Below are 23,869 nucleotides of genomic sequence, written 5' to 3'. Positions count from 1 at the left end.
TGTATATGCGTGTGTGTGTGTTTACATGTACACGCGCGTTTGTACATACGTGGTCATAGACGGAAAGACATATACGCGGGACCAACCGACGCTCGCAGTGGCAACTCGCGACTTACAAGATATGTAAATACATCAATATTTTTCGCAATTTATAAACTGTATAAATATTATTTGTCAAAGTTTCGCGAACAAGATAGAATTTAAAAAAAGATTAAAGGCAAAAAAATAAAATAAATAAATAAATGAATTTAAAAAAAACACCCCTTTCGGTAACATTGTTTTTCATTTTGATATTTTATTTTCATTTCCCCTGTACGTATACGTATATATTACATGTAATATTCGCGTATCGCATACGCGTGTACAAATGCACACGTATTACGTATCTTGTTATACGCGCTGCGGACGGATTTCTCATCGTCCCGGCTCTTTGAATAAGCCTCAATTATTATTGCGTGAGACTTTTCGAGTTTTTCGGTGTAAATTTCAAATGATTAATAAGCGGAGTAAGTCGTTCGGTACGACACGGCGCTCCCGTATTAAACCTCGACGCTGTAAAGAAATATTGAAAACCACGTTCTCCGTGTCTGACGCAAGCAAGTCCCTGTTACATAGGTATGATATGTTACATTATTGTCACGTATACGTATATATCACAAGAGCCTTATCGGAATTGAAACTTGTTGAGCGAGCGCGACCTTGACACCGTGTCCTAGATGAAGCCCCGAGGCGGGAAATCCGCCGAGTATTTCCAACTATACAAACTAGACTGAGGAGAAGGGACAGGAGGACGTACTGTGCATAGATCGTCGTACCAAGTGTCAAATGAAAATATAACAGCTGCGACTGTCGCATCTCTAACGAAGGACGAACGATATCATTTAAGCGTAAATGCGCGCGTGTTTCTATCCATTGATTTCATTGGCAACGATTCGGTAGGTACGCATGTACACCGGGGTAGGTGATGTCAAACCGCGATCAAATTACGAGGCAAACCGACACCCATCGCTCGTCGGTGTGCGCGAAGCACGGTACGTACGCCGTGATCAATCTCGTCGGGGTGTAGGTGGTACAATGGTGGACTGGTAGAGTAATTAATAAGAAGGATAACGTTTTATCCCTCCCCCTCATCCCCGTAGTTTTCAATCGTCCCTCACAGCGCCGACGGAAAGCACGCGACAAGAAGAAAATTAGGCGATTCCGTTAGTTAATCTTTGCCCGTTCGTCGCCGCGAAAGTCGCGAGTCGAGCGATTAATGCAACGCCTCGTCGTCGCAAGGTCTCGACCGATGTGAGAGCTCACGGAGTAAGACCGACGCATGTACTCGACGCACGCATACATGTCGCCTTGTAAAATAACAAACACACCAGAGGCCGTGTATACGTAGGTGTTAATCGTCGCCGAACGGCCAGACGAATGAATATTGCCGGTGCAGCCGACCACCCACAATTTGATATGTTCGCGGAAGGTTGACGACGAGACGGTGCGTGCGTATCACAGGCCGTATTCCCGCGAGACGTTCGTTAACACGTCCAGACGGAGGTGCAGACGGTTCGCGATATCCAAAGATACGACTCGCCGCATGCACGTCCGATTGTCACAAACACTCGCGACTGTTACACCTCCGCCTGTATTGAAAACCGTCTCGGCGTTGCGGCCTTTCTGGAGAAGATAACGAGGAGGAGGGGGATAGGAGGATCTACTCCGCGGAGACGATATTGGCAAACGGATCGAGAGAGAGCCGGAGCTGGAGATAGAGAGCGAGAAAAGGAAAGGGGGACAGACGGATGGATAGATAGAGAGAGAGTGCGGCAGGTATCGGAATGGTATCGGAGGTCGCGGGGCCACCTGCGAGTCGGAATTCGCGATCGGCGTACAAAACGCGCACTCTCCGCGGCTGCTGACTCTCGACTGCCGCCGGATCTGTCCCCGCGCCAGACGGCCGCCCCCCTCTCCGCCTCCCTGCCGCCTCCCTGCCGCCTCGCCTTGCGGAGTTTTTCTACATACGTGCGTGCGTATACGCGTCTCTCCGATGCATGTACGAGGCAAGGGTAACACGCAGCTGTGTTACGAGGCACTGATAACGAGACGGTACACCTTGTTACAGCTGTACCGGGTAAACGCAGGCCCGTGTATGACAATGTACGAACGTACGAATGGATCCGTGCGACGCAAACGCGGGATGAATTTGCGCGTGCCTCCGCCGTGGGGTGAAACAACGTTGCCGCAGCGTATGCGCGTGTCGCGTTGAGCCTTGTGATACGTGCAATGCCGTACATTGTTGCGATAGGTTGGACGTTTGTTGTGACGTCGCCGCCGCCTTGCCCGATTATTACGGACTTGCGTGCGTGGGCGCGTACCAGCTGACCGGCCGGTCCTCGATCTTTCTCGAACGATACGCGTCAATGTTCCGCGATGCCCGCAGGGCGGGGGGCGTGATCTACCGGCAATCGCTGATTCCGCGATCTACTGCGCGCGATTTCGCGCGTGTAACACACACCGTTGCGGGGAGGGAACCTGGCGAAAATGTGCGAAAATGTGCGAAATTTAAAAGCGAAGTCGAGTTGCAATTGGCGTTGTCGAGAGGAGGAGAAAATAAACGAGGAAATAAAAAAAAAAAAAACGATCAATTCGAGGCAGCGTTTATTAATTATTGTACGTCGTCTTTGGACTGAAATCACCTCGAACTGCAACGATTGCACGTTATTTCCAATCGTAGTGCGCATAATACTGAAGTAGATACGAGTGAGCTTTGTCAAAGACGTGTGATAAACGAAAATGAGAATAAAAAAGGAATGTAACCAACGAAATTTAAAAAAAAAAAAAAAAAAATAGCAAAGAGCAATCAAGTAATTGGTGTTTTGTTATTCGGCAGCGACCCGACAGTACTCGAGATAAGTGTATACGCGTTGAAGATTGCGCAGGGGATATGTGTACTACATGCGTGCTTGTGTTGTAATATGTGTATACGCGCACACGGGTTATTCCTACCTACACACTGTACGGATTGTATGCGGGCTGAGAGACGGAGACAAGTGCCACTGACGTCACTTGAAAAACATACAGTCATTATAACGATTTCGATAGGTAGGAACGTATAATGGGTTAGGTTAGGTTAAACGGACTCTCCTCTGCAGCACGTACATAATGTATATCGTGCGAATTATCGTCAAGCCAAATTGGAATATTATCTCGGTTTGCTGACAATGCATCGGTTATTTTTGCATCTTGTTCCAACTAGCTCCGAAATCAGGTCTGGCGAAGGGTCATGAGAATCAGTCTGTCGTTTAATCTGTGCAGTATCATTCCGCTTTAATACCGACGAGTAAAGTTTTCAAAATTTACGAAAAGCGTGAGGCAAAGTATAGGAGTAACATTTTCGAGCCCGATTATTCGACACGAGGAGCGAAATTTGAAATATTTCAAATGCTTTTATTGCAACAAGATAGGGATTAGAAAAAAAAGTTACCGAAACTGTTTCCACGTATAGAAGAACGGAAAATCATTTTCAATGACTCGAAACAGCGGTTATTTAAATAACTACAGATGTTTCGAAGAAAGTCCAAAGAGGGGGAGAAAAAAAGAAAACCACGATCACGTGTAACAGATATATCTATACAATTTGTCGATTACCACCACCTGATATTATACACATAACAAAGTATACAAATCGAACGAAGCTGCCCGTTACAAATATACACTGCAATAATAATAAAACATCTCGCGAACGGAACGAATTATTTTCGCTCCGGTGTATACATGTAGGTTGTTAATTATACGTACGTGGTCGACATAGGTGCAGAACGGCACTCGATGAGCGAGTAGGAAAATCGCTGAAGCACATTGTCGGGAAAAGTGTTAAAAGCGATAAAAATAATAAGAAAAGAAGCGAGAAAAGGAACAAATCGGTAATACGATCGTATCGAAGTTAGTAACGTAATCGTAACGATTCGTGCTGGAAAAAAATCATTATTTCCAGATTTGGGATTGTTTAACAATTCGGTAAACCGTAATAAAACGAAACACACTCATATAAATCGAAATCTTAGTGGTAACTTGAAAACCATTGTAAAATGAAGAAAGTATGGATTTTTTTCCTCGATCTTTCGTTACGATAACGTTACTAACTTCAACCTCGTGTGATGTTGCACGTGACTGACCTCTGAGGTAGGATAAATATGTTTTTCCCGCGCAAATTGTATCTGTGTTTATTTATACATAAATACACAGATATAAAACATATCGTCACGTACGAACAGTGAGCTATTCGGAAAATGTATGCACGATACATGTCAATTGGACTGTATCAAAAGAAAAAAAAAAACAATTATTTTTTTTCAAAATTCACGACGATAATAAAATATTGTTCGCCACGAGGCACCCCGAATATTAATATCAAGAGCTGAAACTTGACAGCGTCTTTGTTTCGTCATTTCGAGCAATATTTTCGACTTGAATGTTGATAAAAAAATATTCGACGATATCTAAACGTATCTATGTACGTACACGTACGCACCGTCACGCAGATTGCGATAGGTTACGGGTAGGACCGTATTTATGCGATATACCTATATTCAAAGTGATTTCGCATAGACCCGCAGACAGGCTCGTCGTCTACGACGGCAATGAGGATTTCCTGCGTCCGAACTGTGCCCAGCACTGCTGGATATAGTGCCATCCAATCGGGTCTTCACCACGAGCAATGACGAACCCGATCATTATAGTCCGCACATTATACTATAGGTGAGCGAATTTGTACGAATTTTTGCAATTTTTTATTCTTCGCCAACCAGCGAATCTGCAGTCGCGTATTGGATTATATTTGGCGGATAATTTGTCACACGATCCACATGCAGCAGACGTCGAGGTCAAACTAACCGATTACGGGACTCGACGCGGGGGCGACTGATTTTATTCTCCTTTTTTACAGCTGTATAAATTCGGCATAGAGTGAAATTTCAGTCTCGCAAGTTCCTGATTTATTTCAGCAATAAAGAAGGGAGAAGGGCTGTTGAAGGGCAGAGAGGAAACGGGAAATATCGTTTCGCCGACGGTTACTGGCGGTTATCGATGTGGTGAAGATAGCGATCTTGTTCTCGGGTTGTAAAAATCTGTGCAGGTACAGCGTACTTGGCGTCCGACGTCGTCAAGGGAAAACGGATAAAATACTCCTCTGCGTGCGGTTGTTCGGTTTGCCGAATTTTTCTTTACTTATCCATTCGTTTATTCTTACATTTTTCATGCGCGGAGCCTATAAGTAATCGCACTTTACACGTAGCACGTTCACTTCCCGAGCTCGTAAAATCGGCTCGCTGCGAGATTTCTTTCTTGCACGAAGAGAGGCTGAAATTACCAAACGCAATCTCACGATGACGATACAACGATCCGAAAATAGACGAGAAAATCCATCAGTTTTCGATTATCGTCAACTCCTCTCCCTGCATCGGTATAATCATAACGCGAAGAGTCGGACAATCGCTCCGTTGTTCTTCAAACCGCCGCAGGCACTCGAGATTATTATTTCTCCGCGATAACGCGTCGGGCCCTACGGTAGGCAAGGTTTACCGTTTCACCGTTACGGAGCGTGCAACATCCGATAGTTTCGATATCGTTAAAAAAAAAAATCAGTCTTCTCCGAGCTTATGCGAGGATATGCCAGTCAATTTACGTGGGATCGAGAATTTCCATGATTTTGCTTCTTGTACTTCAGTTGAAAGTTGTAGACAATATTATATATAAGGGTAAAGGAAAATGACTTTTTTAAGGACCACCCTAACACCTGAAACATATTCGTTCGCGTGACAATCGATTACACCTCAAATTCCGTTCGATACGCACGCGATAATCAGAGCAACGTGCCTCGAGTCAGGGGGGAAGAATGAAAGCGAAGTAGTCGCCTTACCTGTAAGACGAGGTTGTGCTCTCGGGAATACTTCCGGAGGAAGTGGCTCCGGACTCGTCGTCCTCCAGCTCGTCCTTCATCTCTTCAGAGCTGCAGGTTCTGCAACAAAAATTGAATTGAATAGCGAAACGACACGAGCGCCGACTCCACGCGGTGAGACGAGAATATGAGACACGTCGTCAAGTGAAAATAAAAGTCTATATTAAGCTGCTGCAGCAAATATTATCAGCGTGTATGTATAAAACGACGCGACATCGTCCTCGAATTCTGGAGGCGATCGCCTCGTGTGCCGAGTTAATACCGCGGTGAAAACGCGAAATTACTTTGTTTACTAGCAGTTTTTTTTTTTTTTTTTTTTTTCTGCATACCCAAAGAAACGCTTTTACACGATTATAATACGTCGGATTTGTGTACCTGCAGGGGGGGAAAACGTGTCATTGCCCTTTTTGCGCACGTGAATCTGCATTATATGCGTATATAATTTTATACACCGTTTTCCTTTCATCCGGACGGCGTAGAATTAGCTGGTATTGTATAATACTTGCGAATAATGATGTAAAAAATTTTCAAGACGCGATTACCCCCCTTTCTTTGCACGTTTTTCAGTTCAAGTTCAAACTTTCGCAATGAAAGCCACGACGACGTAAGGTATAATTTTCGGTCGTTGGGATTTGAAAGAATTTCTCCGAACAACCGGAACAGGAAAATCTGCGAGCCACGATCACACGGCGAACGTTAAAAAACAGAAGTTAAGATTGCGTCGATTCGAGAGCAGCGATGAAATCTCTCCCTCGTCTCGGTAAATTCTTTTTAATTGCACCGCGGTGTTGTCGCAGTAACGATTTTGTCACGTTCGAAGGTTCGTGACGGAATTTAGCTAGTTGTACGAAAAGTGGGCTCCATTTGTCATATCTACGTGGGTTGTACCGCCTTTACCACATCCTGAACGCATTGTTGGCCCGATAAAGTCCCCGAAGGTCCCGCGAGGATGAAGAACGAGGGTATCGCTCGTAGCAGGCGGCAACGTTATTCGCTCCAAACTTCCGGGTGCAGGCGACTCGTTTTATCAACGTTAAAAATATTTAATTCTAGGTGATGAAAACCGCGAGAGAAACGCCGCGAATAGCTAAGGTTGTAAGAGCACCGTTTATTGACCCTTTTATTTTCCAAAATTATAAACCGACGGCACGAATTGTGAATTTCCATAGGGTCAGACACTAGAAATTAATATCTTGGTACCTTTCGAAGTAAGAATCAAACGGATACGCAATCAAAAAAGGTCAATCATTCGTGAGGAGATTCAAGCATTTTAGTATCGTTTCGATCCTCGACTCGTCGCGCCGTGTAGCACCGGTCTTCCAAAGCTCGGTAGTACGGATCGAGTTATCTTATAAAAAAAAATGGCGCCAGGTGAAGTCAGCTAGTACGATATTACACCCGTACCGTATGCAGGTATTATCCGTTTGTTCAGGTTTGTTTACACGACGGGCCGTTGACACCGACGACGACGACGACGACGACGACGACGACGACTCGGAGGCTTTCGCAACGAAACGCATCGCACACACACACGAATATGTAGAAGAAGAGTGCAACGGGCTTATGCAGCAGCGTGCAAGAGCACCATGGCCGTTGCACTCGCTCTCCTCTCCTCTGCGCTTTGTATCGCCGAGCTCCTCCCAAAGCGATATGCCGAGCGTACTTTTTTACTCTGCTTCTTTCCTGAGACTGGTGTGGATAAACAACGAGTAGGTATAAGGTACGACGCCTTGCATTTGCCACGTCGCGTTGGAACAGGACTGTCTTTCATTCACTTTGCACGCGCGTTCCCGTATCGATATAGGTAGGTGGGTGGGTACGCGATCGAAACGGTTGAATCCGGTGCAGCGTGTACTTTGCAGACGTCGGAACGTCGTCGATGTCGATTCGCTCGTCGATGACTGTGTTCAAGAGTTCCTTCAGACTTTCGCACGCCGTTGCAGCGCAGTCTGCGAATACCTTATCCGAGTTTATGGAAGAAAAAAAACCTCTACGCCTGCGGCGCAGGAGTAAGAAAATACCGCCTGTTTCTTTACCGAGATAGTAATCGCTTTCAACTGCTGTCTGTTCCTCGATAATCTACTTAGGTACGTCAGATTGTACGAATACGCGGTATACGTATAATAATTGAGCCAGTAGGTACCAAATGTCTCGAAATTTCCAAGTAACCAGACCAAGCCGGTCGGGTAATTTATTGGGACTAGGTAGGTAACCGTGGACTTGGAGGTTGGTGCCTACCCGGTTAAAGTTGCTTACGGAATTCTCGAGATGCTTCGAAATATTGCGGGAAATCTTGAGTCGCGGCCAAACCGTGTTTATGAAAACGAACACAAAGATCAGGAAGATTCCATTCTACGCACCCTTATCGTCGTTGTTACAGTACAAGTTTTATAGACCAAAGTCCCCGTATCTTCCGCAACTTGAACGTTTACGGCCACCGTGACCGGGGCAGCTTACAATTAATTGAATGACGTTAACGATAAGTTTGCGATAACCTGAGCCACCTTCCTCGACGAATACCGAGTGGTGAACGGTAACTCAGAGGTTACACAGTGGCCAAACAAGTCGCACCTCTCTAAGACTCATTTACGCAATCTGAATTATCTCTTGAAAACGCAGTTGGCATGACGCCGACGCGACGGCAGAATTTAGAATCTCGAGGAGTTCCGTTCTATAACACGGTGCAATCACTTTTTGCAATATTCAACGTTGACGTCGTTTCTTGTTACGAATGAATGAACGAACGATGATCGGAGCAGTTTTTTTTTTTTTTTTTTATTTCATTGAAACGACTGCTCCGTCGCGTCTGATTATCCAGAAATTAGAAACGCAGGTTGGTCAACAAAACCAACGACTTTGGCCTTGGGACGACCGATCGGCAATGAATTTAATTTTCACGCGACGTATCGGACAAATCGGCGCAAGTACCCGCATGTCGCACTATTATCGAGTGAGGTTAAGATAGGGGCAGGCAGGAAGGAAACACGTTGCATAGTACGAATACAGTTACGCACGATGCTTTGTCAGCTTGAAAAACCAGACTTGGAACAGGTTTTGAACCGGAGGCGTTGAAGAATTATCCCCAGTTGTAATCTCTTTGCATGCAGACCAGGCATATCAACGACGTATTTCGGGAATCGTTTCGACGTTAAGAATAAATTGTCGAACGTTGATTCCACCGCAATTATATTTCATTTGAGAATTCGTGCCGTATCCGAGCTACCAATCGGTCAATATTCCGAAGTACGGAGCTAGAAATTGCCAAACCGTAAACCGTACGCGATGCTTGAAATAGAATCGAACTGATATTTTATTAGCTTCCCTGATTTCATACTCGATGAGCAAAAAGTCACGATCGATTTCCGAGTAAGAGAATAAAATATACAATGAAATGGTAATCGTGACAACGCGAGATGAAAATTAGTAAATTACAGCGTCGCGGGTTGTTTGGATCGTCGTATTTACCGTGACGTAAGGTGGCTGAAAGTCGAACGATTGTTAAAAGTTTTCCATAAAATTCAGTTCGCGATAAACGAGCCACGTAGCGATAAACTTCGGAGGATTTACGTAAGCTGCAGTATAACCGAGGACTGCAATTATAATTATAAGCGCGCGTTGAGACCCGTGGCATGCAGCACGAGACGATAAGCCGTCGGTTACTCGAAATGACACGTTGACAACGCTACGCGTGCATACGTATAGGTACGTGCATCGTGCTTGATGCGCGAATCGTGTAACGCAACAATGTTTGTGCACCGATGAGAGGTTATAAATATACGTATAAAAAAACACGGTTCACTTGCTTGCTTGCGGTTGTGCGGCGCAGCCATGCGAACGCCTAGGAAATAGATCTAATCGTTGTATGCCGATGATGCGAGTTTTAAGGGTATCGGAACTGAGAATCAGGCGCGAGAAAATTACACGGTTATACTTCACGAACATGGGTACAGTGTTTGTTCTAGTTACGAGCAATTCTGCTATCCGATCGAGAAAAATTTCGATCGTTCCAACAGATGCCCCTGAATTTTGCCGAGGGATTCCTTTCTTTCATCCCGAACTTATCCGGATCGACTAAAGGACAAGATTTGGTAATTGAAAACCCCGTTGAAAGGAAGTAAATTGTTTTTTTCTCTAGGAAAAATTGCAACGTTGATCGTGGATCGATAAATTGCGTTTCAGAATTAACCCGAAATCGAGCGTTTCGTTGCGTTTCAAATTCGTTATTCGTTCCCGAGTAAATATATTACTACCCCTGAAAATGTCGTCTGTTTTACCAAAAGGAAATCGCGAGTTCGCGATGTCGTACAACTCGTGTTCTGGAAGACGATAAATAATAAATGTTGCAGAAGAAATTAAAATCGTAGCAACTGCAGCAGGCGGGCTGTGCGAAATGCGGCGAAGCGAACTTCTTCGAAGAGTTTTGAAAAACATGTTCCGCATCGATGTGGTAATAATACGCGGTCGGGAAGGTTTACACGGCTATTTTAGTGTACGAACGAGGCTCGTTGCGTAATTAGCATCATCTCCGAGTGAGCGAGGCTTGAGGCGATCGTCGACGTCGACGTCGTCTGCACCTGCGCCAGGTGCATCTGGTAAACAGTGGTGAAAAAGTTGATAGTTACTTGTAAGCCGCGCGTTTCCCTCTACGTCTGGATCAGCTGCTCCTCGTCGCATCTTCGAAAGGCTTGCAGCTTTTATTCAAGGACTGGCGCTTCGGAAAATCCGGAACGATAAAGAACGAGCGCAAAAAATGCGTCGAAAAAACCGCGATTATTCTTCTTGGCAATGTGTATTATCACGACTACTTTAGTCTGGCTCATTTTTTAACTTAAGGTGTCGTTCGGAAAATTTGTGACGAATACCGAAAAACAAAAAAAAACAATAAAACTATCGTAAAACCTGGAGGAGATGGAAAAATATTTAGAGATTGCTACCCGTTATTGTAATATTTTTTGTCTACTTTTACGCGTACACTTTACGGACTTTTGTACATGTATATAGATACGAAAAAAAAGAAACTAATATTACAATAATCGATAGCGACCTCTAAATACTTTCCTGCCTCTTTCAGGTTTTACGACAATTTTTTTTTTCGAGTATTTGTCACAAATTTTTCGCGTGACACCTTGAGAAAAAAAAAAGTAAGTAAAAAAAATGAACCACCCTAGACTACGTACAGGTTCACCTTTGGCTGAAGTCAGGGTTATTATTTACCTCGCAAGAATGCGAATAATTTTAAGGATAAAATATCAGTTCGCCCTCTGTATCGCGGTTGTATAATTCTTGTTTATCCGTGAATAAAAACGAGGTAGGAACAAAGAATTTGGTGAAACTTGTTGGATATCAATTGGAGGATCGATGAATATTAACGATCCTCGAAGATCGTGATATTCAGCTGTATAGCATCTGCGTTAATTATGCATATCACACATGTAAGACCGTCGCAGCGTTCCGCGGTTCTTTGAAATTAACGCAGTTCTTTTACTCTCTCGACTTCTTGCATTTTTTTCCTCTCTTTTTTTTCTCCTCGCCAGTTTCAAGGTGCACCGTTCAAAGTCGATTGCGTAATTCGCCTGACCTAGTCAACCTTCAAACAGCGCATAAATACGACTCCGTTTCAGTCCGTATAAAATAGGTGCAGGCGTGTAATCGTGCTATAACTGCAGGCAAGTGGAATGATGTAAGAATCGGTCAAAACCAAACTGCCGCTAGGATTTTTTTCCCCCGTCACCGAGCACTCGCAGTCTGCAGAGATCGTCGTTTGAAAAACGTTAATTCGCGAAAGCTTGGCGAACGGAACAACGGAGATGTAATAATTGCGATAAAATTGAATCAGTAACGAGGATAATTCCGGCCAGAATCGCTTACAATACGTCTTTTAATCACAAGGACTTATAATTAGTTCTCGAGAAATAGGATGGAGTTCAACGGATTATCGGTATAACAAACGATGAGGGGGAAAAGATGATCGAGAAATTTTCAATGCCTACGTTGCGTGTATCCGTATGTCACGGATAGATGCAGAGGAGCTATACCTATGCTATAACATAGTTGGACATTGGCCAGATGATGCGTCAGGGAAAGAAGCATCGGTATCGCCACTTTGTTTCCCAAGTAAGTCAACATTGTCTCTATCTAGCGCATAGTTTATCCATCCCGCCGCGGTGCAGCTATGCGCGTCGTATCGTACGTATACGTATTAGGCCTGATACGTATACGTATACATACGTACAGAGTTGGCCGCAAATGCACCGCACTTACACAATTATTCTTCGCTATTTCCACGGGCAAAAATATCCCCGGTGCATGTTCTGCGCAGCAACAGCAGCTCTATTCGCGTTTACCCGGGAGGCATGGCGGGCACGGAATGCGATTCAAATATCGTACAATTACCACGTCGCATAATCGGAGTCGGGGAATTGCGGCGATAATTCGAAAATGCGATATGCGCGGACGATCGAACGATTGCGCAGCCTGCCTCGGGGAGTAAAATAATTTTGTGCAACTCCCGCCGACGAAATATCGCGAAATGATAGATGCCAGGTTGAATGAAGTCGAGTCGTCCGGACGGCGGAATTACCATGTACGGATCAGAGCTGCAAGCCGCGGATCCTTACGCGCCTGTTGTTGTTGTTGTTGTTGTTGTTGTATTGTTATACCAAGTAGAGAGATTTTACTTTACTGTGTATTATAGCACCGAATGCTAATTTTATTGTACACTTATATGTTACGTATAATATACCTACATTTGTTATGTGATAGATTTAAAACTGCGCTTACCCTGCTGTCGGAATTGTAACGTCTGACAATAAATTATATTAAAAAGTGATGCGGAATCTATGTTACATGCAAACAGTGACGGCAATTTTCTCGGTCTCTCGTACAAACTGTACTGAATTTACGTATTTTTATACAGAAATATTCAAATTCTTCAACTCTTATGGATAGGTATGAAATCGAAATGAAAATTACACGATCCAAAGTATTTACTGTACTCGTATAATCTGACAATATCTATGTTCCAAATGACGATCGAATAAGTTTGCAATAAAACCGTGAACTCTCAATTAACAGCAACAACAGCAACAACAACAATAATAAAATACAAAAATTGTTGCTCATCGCGCGAAGCTCTTCTTCGAATGATGAGAGTACGATAAATATGTATTACTTTATTGATTTATTATTATTATTATTAATATTTTTTCTACAATACCTACGTCGTACTTTGAAGCTATTATTAAATCAGTCGTCGAAAGAAATCTATCGGGGCAAACTGATATGGATGAGAATTATAAAGAGGTTTTGCGCACACCTACGTACAATGTTACACAGAGTAGTAGATTGTAGGTAGACCTCTTGTTTACGAACTAACCAACCAACGATTGACAAACTAGCGCACACAGACCTTCCCATCTACTCTGCAAGCATCGGAGATAATTATATCGAAGGGAGAGAGAGAGAGTTGGAGGAAGAGGAGAACAACGTATAATGTATGCATGCACAAGTAGGCGGTCCTCGGCTATCGATAAATAATAATAAGCGTATTATGTGTGTCGCCTCGGGCGATTTGCGACGCACTTTACACATACGTAAGTCATACGTACAAGACGCTAGAAAACACGAACGCGCGCTCCGATCAGCAATAAGTGCATAAATATCGCCAGCGACGGATACCCATGTATAGTTTATCGGATCGCTTTGCTGCTGCGCGATGCGGATTGATTTTTCAATCCCAATAATATTTGCAATCTTAGCCGCAGTTTGTTTAGCGGTGATTAATTGGCTCGGAATGCGACAGTCGGACGATGCAAACGGAGGAGAAGAAGAGGAGAAGGTCGTAATCCCGCGTACCACTCGAGGCTCATTGATAAGCGCTGCTTTCCACGCGTACGCCTATGGATACCTAAAAGTTGAAAGGTCAACGGAACGACGTGATTCGAGCGCACGGATTGAGCGATGCTCGCTATTCCTCGCTGTGGCTGGAGATGGATGATGACGATGACGATGTAGATGAAAATGAAAATGAAAATATATATAATATATTGTTTATAGCTGCGTAGGTGTTCGCCGCAAATTATGCGAGATTAGCGGCGACTGCGCTGCCTTCCTGCAGGGTTTTGAGTAGCAGCCGAAGCGGAGTCGCCGAATCGCTTTTACACCGTAGAAAGTGGGAGAAAAAGAAAAAGGAAAGAAGAAAAGAATGCGACTAATTTATTGAAATTGCAGATTGCCCAGAGACGTGTACAGAATGACACGATCTGTACGGTATTTTTTACATACGTACGGCAATAATTTACTGGCCGTTGTGTGAGGTTCATAAACGTTCGCAAGGTTTCTGGAGAAAGGATCTTTTCTTTGAAAATTTACACCGCGTACACGGTCGATATATTTTGACAAGAGTCAGAGAGGAGCGAGAAAAAATTTCTTTCGTTCGCCGGTTCGTTTGACTTCTCGTTTGTCGTAAACTCTACGATTCATCGTCTCGATGAAACCTCTGTTCGGTATTAATAATTTCACGGGCGAAAACTGTCGCCAAGAATTTGTCGGGTTTCGGGGAAAATAATCAATGAACTTTGCCTAATCGCGCCCAAATTGGATACAAAGATAGGCCCGCGATATCGGACCAAAATTACGGGCATTTGTTCTGGCTTATTAATTAACTTCTATGACCCATCCACCCACGTATCGTCTGCACGAAATATACGTACGTGTTCGCGTGAACGACGATGCGTGCATGTGAAAATCATCTTAGGTATGCGTGTTACTATCTATCGTATCACGTTTTGGCTTACATAAGGAAGTTTTGTATCCGGTATAGTTCAGAAGTGCCGGTACATCGTAGCAGGGAAAAAGTCCGTCGCAGATTCCGTTGCGTACGTAAATGGGGCGAATGGCCGGTTTCGCGCGGGAAATAAAATGCTCATTGCGTAATCTTGCCCAACTCTGTACGTGTAGGTACAACTTGTTATGGCTTGGGCATGCGATCTGTAGCGATTATCATTATCATTATCATTATCATTATCATTATCATTATCATTATTACTACGCCTAATTTATATTTGAGAAAAATTTGCGTTACTACGTACACCTAGGATCGTACGTAACGCAGTTGTCCGCAACAGAAACAAGCGGCTTTGGACTGGCCGTGAGCCAGCTCTCGAACTTCCCGTTCTCACACTGTTAGTTCCAAGTTTGTGGAGGGAAAAACGAATAATATCCAATTCGAATATCGAACTACAGATTCAGATTCGTGATTAATAATTTTAAGGCCCTCGGATACCGTGTTGCATGAAAATATGACGATTTTTATTATTTCGAACCACTAGAGTGGAACGTCATGTTAGCAATTTTACAAAAAATTACAATCAACTTTGACCCGACTGTCGTCGCAAGAAGAATCCATGGCGCTACTAATTGCTGGAAAATTCTCACTCATCTCGGCGTCCGTGAATATTGCGCAATTATTATGACGAAAAGAACATTATCGTGGAGTCGTTGGGAATGAGATAAAAAAAAAAAAAAAAAAAAACAAAGTGGTATGGTACATACATGTATAATCTCGCGCGATAACTAGTGCCAAACACCGAGTAGTCGTATAATAATTATGTTTCTTGACAGATTGTTATTCATCATCCGGTAACGGGGGCTTTAGTGACGCGAAGAGGAAGAGGAAGAGGAAGAAGAAGAAGAAGAACGGGAGGAATTCTAAAAAGAGAACGAAAGCGTTCAACAACAACGATTCTAGCCCGCAACGTAGCCACGGAGGGATAACAATGAGCAACTATTTTCTGGCCGAAAGTCAGGTGCGAGGTTATAACGAGTGCGTATATTATTCCCAAGTGTATGTACCTACGGACGCCCAAGTCCATCTCTATAAATAAAATGGAAGAAGGAAAGAAGACGGAAAGAATCTAGGCCGGAGGACGGAGGCTCGAATCTCCCGCACGCGCGGCCAGTCGAAAACCGGGGAACGAGGTGCGAAAATTTTTCCCAATATCAAACGGTTCTCGCGACTACGAGACATGCCGCCTCGGACGCAGGTAAGTATGACAAGTAAAAAAGCGCCGCAAGACCTCTGACGACGCGACGGCTCGACCGACGACATTCTGGGCCGCTGATTCATGATCCGGGGTCGAAGCCCGGAGGTTCTTCTTCATCGCGGCGGATAGATCTTGAGGTTTTTCGTCGGAGGAAACGACCGTGCGAGCCACGGCTTGTTATATGTATATATACATTATACATGGGGCATTCCATGACATCTCGATCGAGATTCTACGTCGATGACTCAGATCGGCTTTATCATTAATCTCAAAGAATGTAACAAATTTTTTTACACCTGTCGGAAGATGAGGATTTCGTAACTTCGAGAGGTGAATGAGAAGAATAATCTAAGAAAAAAAGAAATTATTATTATTGATACGCGTCGAAAAATATCTATTCAGAGAGATATTGCAATATTGCGATGAGCTCTCATGTTCATTCTTACGTCAAAGAGCGATCCAATAATAATGATATTTTTAAAAATTATTTTTCTTATTCATCTTTTGAAGTTATAAAAGCTTCATCTTCTAATAGGTGTCAAACATTTTGTTACACACGGAATGCCCACCCTCTTTTTTTGTTAACCTTATCGCGCGAGGCTTATGTTATATATACCTAATTATCGTACATGGGGTGGAGATTTAGTATCGAAATAATTGCGATGTCTCTTTACTTTTTCGAAGTGTTTTAAAATTCCGATTTCAGGAGAGCGCGGCCTCGTTAAGCGCCTCGTACATTGCATAACTTTCATTCGATTTGACTCCCATTCATCATTTCCAACCGAGATATACATATATAAATATAATGTGGAAATTAAATTTCGTACAATTTGCTCGTCTTACGGTTATCTGGACAGGTACAGGAAGTATATCGAAAATTTGTCCAACCGAAAACAGTGGCTTTGGAATGAATTCAATGTTTTCGCAATGTTCCGAGTACGGTGGAATTGTTTCAATGTCAATAACTGCTGATATATATGTGTTTATATATATATATATATATATAAACCAAACTCTGCACTTTGTTCCTTCGGAAAAATGACTCACGGTGTGTATATTTCAGTACCGAATACAAATAATCGTTGATACATTAGTGCACGCGTGCAAAGAATCATAATAAAGCACGGGGTGCGGAATTGCTATGAATAGAAAGACCAGCAGGCCGAATGGGGTTTTGTTACGGGACAGGTGGACGTATATCACATGGTGAACCCGCGACGTGCCTGTATTACAACGGGATCTGCAGAGGCGTCGCCTACACGAGGAGGCGCGAACACACGCGTATTCGCATATTCGCATATTCGCATATTCCCATCGGGGGCGGACGGTGGCGTAAATTGTCGTTTTACGTCAGGAATGCGCGTGTGGGTGTGCGTGCATGCCTACCTACGAGGCTAGTGAACCCGCGGAGCAACCGATGGTAAATATATCATGAGACGCGTTACATGGGCTCCAACCCCGTGACCGCGGATGCCGCGCGTCGCCTGGACTTATATTTAAACCCACCCGCGCGAGAGCGAGAGAGAAGGACGACGACTCCAATGGCAAATTAGCCAAGGCGACCTTGAACCCTTCGCACCGCCTCTAAGTGCTGACTTAATTCGCACGCGACGCCGTCGCGACGGACGGAACCGAGATCGGGATCCCCCCCCCAAGGAGTCCAATTTTTTCAACTTCACACGCCTTCGCGGATTCTTTTCCCCACTTGGGTACAATTTCTGAATGTCGTCGTAACGTGGAATACCCGCGACGAGTCGACCTCGGTTAATTAATTATGAAATCGGATTCGAAGATAATTCTTCAATTATTTCGACCGAACGAACAACTACTTTCGTTAAGTAGAATTATTTTGCGAAATTCCTGCTATTTGTTTTTTACTTTTCTAATTGCACATTTCGAGGCACGAATTCAACGAGATGAAAAAAAATTCTTTGTTCTCAATTCCGAGGGCCGTGATCCAGATTCGTCCTTGGAAAGCGGCTAGTACTCAGCGTCACACCACAGAACTCAACTATTTATTTTTGCGATCGATGATTTACTTCGATCGCCGCGAAAAAGCTCGACGTTTGATAGAATTCATCGTTCATAGAGCTGAATGGTGTTCCATCTTCAGGGTGTCTAGCGTCGTAAACGTATCAAATATTCCAACATTTCCCAATTTCCCAGATGAAAACAGACATTTTCCAGGATTCATTTCAACCCAACTTTACTGACAAACTTGCTTTTTTTTCATGCAAATTAGTTATAACTTAGAGATCGGATGTCTGCATCGTAAGTTGAGTCCAATGTTTCGTTCGGTGTAAATAAATCTATAAATTCTTAAAATTCCTCCAAAAATCATATTTTTCTTCGACCTTTTTTACACCTTTTTCACACCGTCCCCCCAAATTCGTTTCGCAGAATGGTACACCAGTGAAGAATGAAATAAATTTCCAAAACACACAACCGAACTACCCGACATTTCCCTCTTTTTCCAACCGCATGCCGATCCCCCGAAAATTTCCGGTTTCCCATATTTCCCTGACAGCTTGGACCCCCTGGTGTTTTCCTTATCGAAACGTCGCCCGACACGCCGTCGCACGGACATTGTGCCCAGAGACGAGTGACCCCTTGCCCCTCGGTAAGGTCCCGATCCCATTTTCGGTAATACTTGAAAAAAATGAGATCACGAGGGCGGAGGAAGAGTTTGCGTGCATTCGGCGTGCTTCGACACATGTAGTGTCATCTAGTGACAGAGAACAGGTGTCGGTAAGGAGAGACGAGCGACGCGGAGTTGGTGGATGTCGGGGGAGAGCTTCTCTATCGGCGGAGCGGGGCCTGGGGGGCCTGGGGCAATGACCCCAATGTTGAGGAGTGCCTGACCTATATTCGCTTTCGGTTCCTCGATTTTAGTGCCGCGCAGCGACGCTGCGTCGACGTCGTCGTCGTCGACGTCCGTCGTCCGTCGGGCGCTGACGGTGTTCGAGGCGTACGCGCAGCGTGGCGTCGACGACGAACGAAACCAGCTGCGGCGCAATAAAATTTATTGGCCCGGTCGCGCGGCTTCTGACCAAGAATTTTTCCTCACCGTCCCGACGGCGACGATACGGCGCTGAGGGAAACGGATTTCCTCCCCCTCTCCCCGAATCGTTTCTTTTCTTCTTCGTAAGGAAAAAGGAGACCTCCGCCACCAGCGATCGTGCTCAATCGCTATCTCGATCCTATCAAGAAATTTTGCCGTGACGCAGGTCAGGCCCGAAGCGCGGGACGCCGCAACGAGACGTGCACGGATATGCGGGGATCGCAAGGAAAGGCGGTGAGCCGTTTCCATCCGCCACCGCGACCGCGTGTAATCTCCAGAAATAACTCGTTGTACAAGCGCGCACACGCGCAAGCACAGCCGCCGAAGCGTCGATTATCAATGAATGCTCTCGCATACGCGCGCAAATAAATTCCAGGGGCCGGCGTAAATTCGTCAAAGTTGAAAGCTGAGGAAACTTCTTCGCGTCTCTCCCGATTCTTTATCCCCCTCGGCCCCTGCCTTGCTCTCGCATCGAACGAAACGTTTCGTCGGATGTGTTCAGACGCACGGATGTTCATACATGTCGCGTAGGCATGGGTAGATGATGCGTCTCTGCGACAAACGTATCCCTACAATACGGTGTGTCGCAGGCTAGACAGAGACGAAGCAGCGCGCTGGCGCAGCGGAAGACGAGGACGTACTACGTGTCTAATACGGATTGACGAATGCATACGCGCGTGTGAGTCGCACGTACAGCTATCTGCTCGTAAAACGGTAATGTATGTATGCCGTGCCGTGTAGGTTCGAGATCGGCGCTGCCGCGGTTCGGGCGGACCAGTTAAAACAGCGCGTGTGTTTAATTACGTCATACGTCTTGGCCGACGAAGGTGTGTGTACTACGTACGTTCAGCGGCGGATCCGGAGGGGGCTCCGTGCGCGGAAAATAATTTCAACATATCAGAGACGAGGAGACTTTCTCGGACCAACTTTGAATAGCCCTCTTCTAATTGAGGCAAACATCGTCGTATCCAATTGAATTCGAATCGTTTCCCAAAAAATAATGTAATTTAGTTGGGATGATATTTAAATGTTACAAGTATGCAACAGCAATCGTTGGGTTATTAACAGGAATTTTTCGAGTTTCGTTTTATTACGATACGTGCAATTATTTGCAATTCCAAAATAATGATTTATATTTCTACATATATATGACGTGAATACTAATCTACGGTTTCACAATACGTGTGAATAGGCAATATTCATGTTTCACAAATGCAAATATATATAATTAAATAATAAATTTAACGTAGAATGTAGAGTAATAAATTGTGCTTTCGTAACTATTGTTTTTCAGTCATTATGATCCATAGGACCGCATAGCTTTCATTGTACAAAAATTTCTCTCATTCGGATATATATTTCAAACCTCCCCTCCCTCCAGCGTGAACCTTCTGGATCCGCCCCTGACGCGTATTACGTGAATCGAAAGAACCGTGAGACGGAGTGCGCGATAAGAAAAAGAAAGAAGAAACGAGAGGGGAAAAAAAGACCACGCGACGAACCAGTCTCGACCGTCTGTAATCTACAATGCGAACGCGGCGAAAGAAAATAGCGCAGCGTAAGGCAGACGGCAGGCATGCGTTTGAAAATAGGAACAAAGATCGTAGATGCGTGAATTTCCTTTCAAGTTTTCCTCCGGTTCTCTCGGTGTGAATGACTGACCCCCCCCTCTCCCCGCCCCCCGTTGACGCCTTTCACACCGCTTCTGGAACGCTACGTTTATACACAGGGCCAAAGTAATACCAGTATCGCTTATACAGGCAGGTAGAGCTGTGCCTCCGACACACACACACACACACAGACAGACACACACATATGCCTACCTATAATAAAGGTACGATGTAGTAGCGCTGGGGTGAAGCGAGGGGTAAGACACCGCGGGGTGGGTCGAGGGGGTTTGTGAAGGGAAAAGAGAAGGAAGGGAGGAGGAGGACGAAGAACGAGGGACGGGGTGGGGGTAGCGCTTAGGGGTCAATGCCCTCTAGATGACAACACGGAACACACCCGCGACCTTTCGTACGTACGTACGTTCGATTGGTATTATTAAATATATAATATGGGTGTATTTACGAGTGTACGCGTATACGCATGCACGAGCCGTACGTACAACGTGTACACGTATGCGATGCAGGATCTCCACCCTGCGTGCGTAGTACGGTATTTGCCCCGAAATCGATACACGATCGCGAAGCGGGTCGGCGAGTGAAGAGGGGGGGGGGGGATTTGGGGTACGTGCCTAGGTTTACTTCAGGGTCGAGGTACGGCGCACGTATTATACGTAATACACGAATCGCGGGGTGTGACGCATTAAGAAATCATTATTTTACTTTTCGCCACCTTTGGCATTTCGCGTGCCGCGAGTGCGTGGCGAACGAAACGCGAGTGTGTGTGCGCGGGACGGAGGGAGGAGGGGGGAGGAGGCAAGGCGAGAAATAAACGCCAAGCTAAGCTAGGATAGAATGAAATAGAACAGACTCGAGGGTATCGGACGTGCGTATTATTATAGTAGGTAATTCTAATTAGGTGCGAGGATAAGTCGAGATGAAGAGGAGATCGCTCGATAGAGTGTGAAAAACGGTGGGAGAGGCGGAGACGGAGGCTGGGACTGGAAAAAATACGCGGAGAGGAATGACGACAATAACAGCGATAATAATAATACGCACCAAACGAAATGATATCGTGATAGCGGGCGAGAAACTTCCTTTTTTATTCTGCTTTATCGAATACGTATCCACGGAATGTGTCCGGCCACATAGGGCGGTTCCTTTCGTCATAAATCACAGCACATATCCAGCAAACGATCACGCTCACTCTTCACATTTATTTATTAACACGAGTAACTCGTTTATTAACGAAATTTTTTTAACCAGACCTCCGCACTTGACGTTGCGACGCAATGCCGTCATGTTCCTGCCGAGCTCCTGTTGTTTCCCTCAGTTTCCGGATCGGTCATCGATCCGCCATCTGGCGGACGGATCTGAAACGACGGAGAGCTTTTGGTTCTTCGGTGTGACGAGAGACGGCGCGACGACACTCGCCCAAGCTGTCTCGGCTTCGTGTGGGATACGAGAAGCGGAAGGATTCGATAGATTTGAATTTCATCAATCGTTGACGATCGTTTGGAGAGGTACGGTAGATGGAAAAAGTTTTTTGCGTTAAAAGCATCTACTCAGGTTTCAGCTCAAAAGTTTTTTTAAATATATACGATTGTGAAGAAGTAATTTCATTTTTTGGCCACAAAATTGTTGAAAAATAAATTTGTACAAAGAAATGTCGAGATTTAAATTGAAAAATCTAGCCACCAGCTTGTATCGATAAACAAGTTTTACAGATTGAGTCAGAATTTACAGTCGATCGGATAAAAAAAATTGGCCGAGGAATCTACGCCACCGGATTGAAAACGTGGTCGTTTGCTACTTATGTGCGCCATACCGCCATTCTGTTATTAAGTTCGATGTAAAAATGCTGAAATGTTCTTGAAACTATAAATAATAAAGCTCTCGAACTCAAATTGTTTCAAGTGTTGTCATTTTCTTTAGGAAAAAACCCCTGAAAATAGGTATGATTTTAGACCGTCCAAACTGTGTCCTCCGCCCTCTAAATCGTAGCGAAGCACTCGAGCAAATTAGATGTAACAAGGGATTGGCAGCGGTGTCTGAATATCCGTACGAGATTCAAAAAAGCTGCGGAAGTTTACCTACAGATGAAAGTTATCGTAGTTTAAGAATATTTCTCACGTATCGTTTTTTTCTTTTTTCAACGAAACTCCGAAGCTTTGCTATCGAGATTCGGATTTTAATTACTCTGGTAAATTTTCTGGCTGTTCCGTTCTTGACTCAAGCGTTGCACCAATTTCAGAAAATGTGATTGTCCTACAGAAATAATAACTATCCTAATTAATTTCTCGCCACAGACCCTGTGACGGTGATGGTTATAACTTACAGCAGTTTCAAATTAGAATACGTCAAATTGAGAATACATTGACACACGTATCCAAAAACACGTATCGCTGTTAGGGCGATGCAATTATCCAGATCGAAATCCACGAATGCATTTCCCGAACCAGTTATATATCCATCGACTACCCGTCACACATGTTAATCATTCTAACAATCGCGCTCCTATATCCGTCGATGATTCACGCCCAGCACGGTATGCAACTCACGTTTCGCGAGTGAAATTTTATTGCCTGGCTGACAGGTATAATATCTTGACATTCTTCTTTGTAACAGAAACGTAGAGAAGTCGGCGAAATCGGCCTAGGACTGGGTCTAAGTCAGATATATCAAGATGGAATTTCACAGTCAGGATATCTAACTGTTAGTTATGACAAGAATCAATTCAAGTTTAAGGTAATGTGTACAAATGAAACTGTATACGTGTAGTTACGTCTGTACGTTACACGAATTAATTTTTCGTGCAAACTGAAATGTGACCCCTTAACATTTGGCCGTGATTTTTTACAGAACCGATTCGCCCCGTAATAATGGACCCTGTTGAATTACCCTCCTTACGGTATTGTAATAAAAGTGTCTCTTCAGGGTACGGGAAGAGCTTAATTACCGGGGATAAAGAAATAAAGTAGATCTGCAAGGGAATCGGCTTAGATCTCCACCCCTCAATTCCTTCTCTCGGCTCGCTTCCATCCCGTCATTCCTTAGGGAGAGGCACATGCATCTGTTCGAGGATTACTCCTCTTCCTTCGCCCCGCAACTCGCAGGACGTACCGCGCTGTCGCGAATAAAGTATTCGCGCGACAGAGAAATTTCTCGAAAAATATCGCGTCCACCGACGGTTGCCTAAATAATTTTGCAAGAAAACTCT

The 23,869-nt window shown here is 44.5% G+C and overlaps 1 protein-coding gene across 6 annotated transcripts in view; it reads right to left on the bottom strand.

The window, feature by feature from the left end:
- LOC124210951 (circadian locomoter output cycles protein kaput) overlaps positions 1 to 21,957 on the bottom strand; it is an 87,665-nt gene extending 65,708 nt beyond the window's left edge. For 4 of the 6 annotated variants that reach the window (XM_046609438.2, XM_069133869.1, XM_069133870.1 and 1 more), the window contains exon 1: positions 1,368 to 1,900. Coding sequence is in view for 1 of the 6 variants with exons in the window: in XM_046609443.2 (XP_046465399.1) it covers positions 5,903 to 5,982 (80 nt within the window). In the remaining 5 variants the exon portion in view is untranslated. Of the gene's footprint in view, positions 1 to 49; positions 1,901 to 5,902; positions 6,002 to 21,708 lie in introns of those variants that run through there. The other 2 variants (XM_046609443.2, XM_046609440.2) reach the window with 2 other exon arrangements.
- Positions 21,958 to 23,869: the final 1,912 nt, after the last annotated feature.

Source organism: Neodiprion pinetum, chromosome 2 (genome assembly GCF_021155775.2).
Source record: "Neodiprion pinetum isolate iyNeoPine1 chromosome 2, iyNeoPine1.2, whole genome shotgun sequence".
Taxonomy (NCBI): Eukaryota; Metazoa; Arthropoda; class Insecta; order Hymenoptera; family Diprionidae; genus Neodiprion; species Neodiprion pinetum.
The sequence above is the reverse complement of the archived record's forward strand: the minus strand, read 5'-3'. Positions and strand labels throughout refer to the sequence as shown.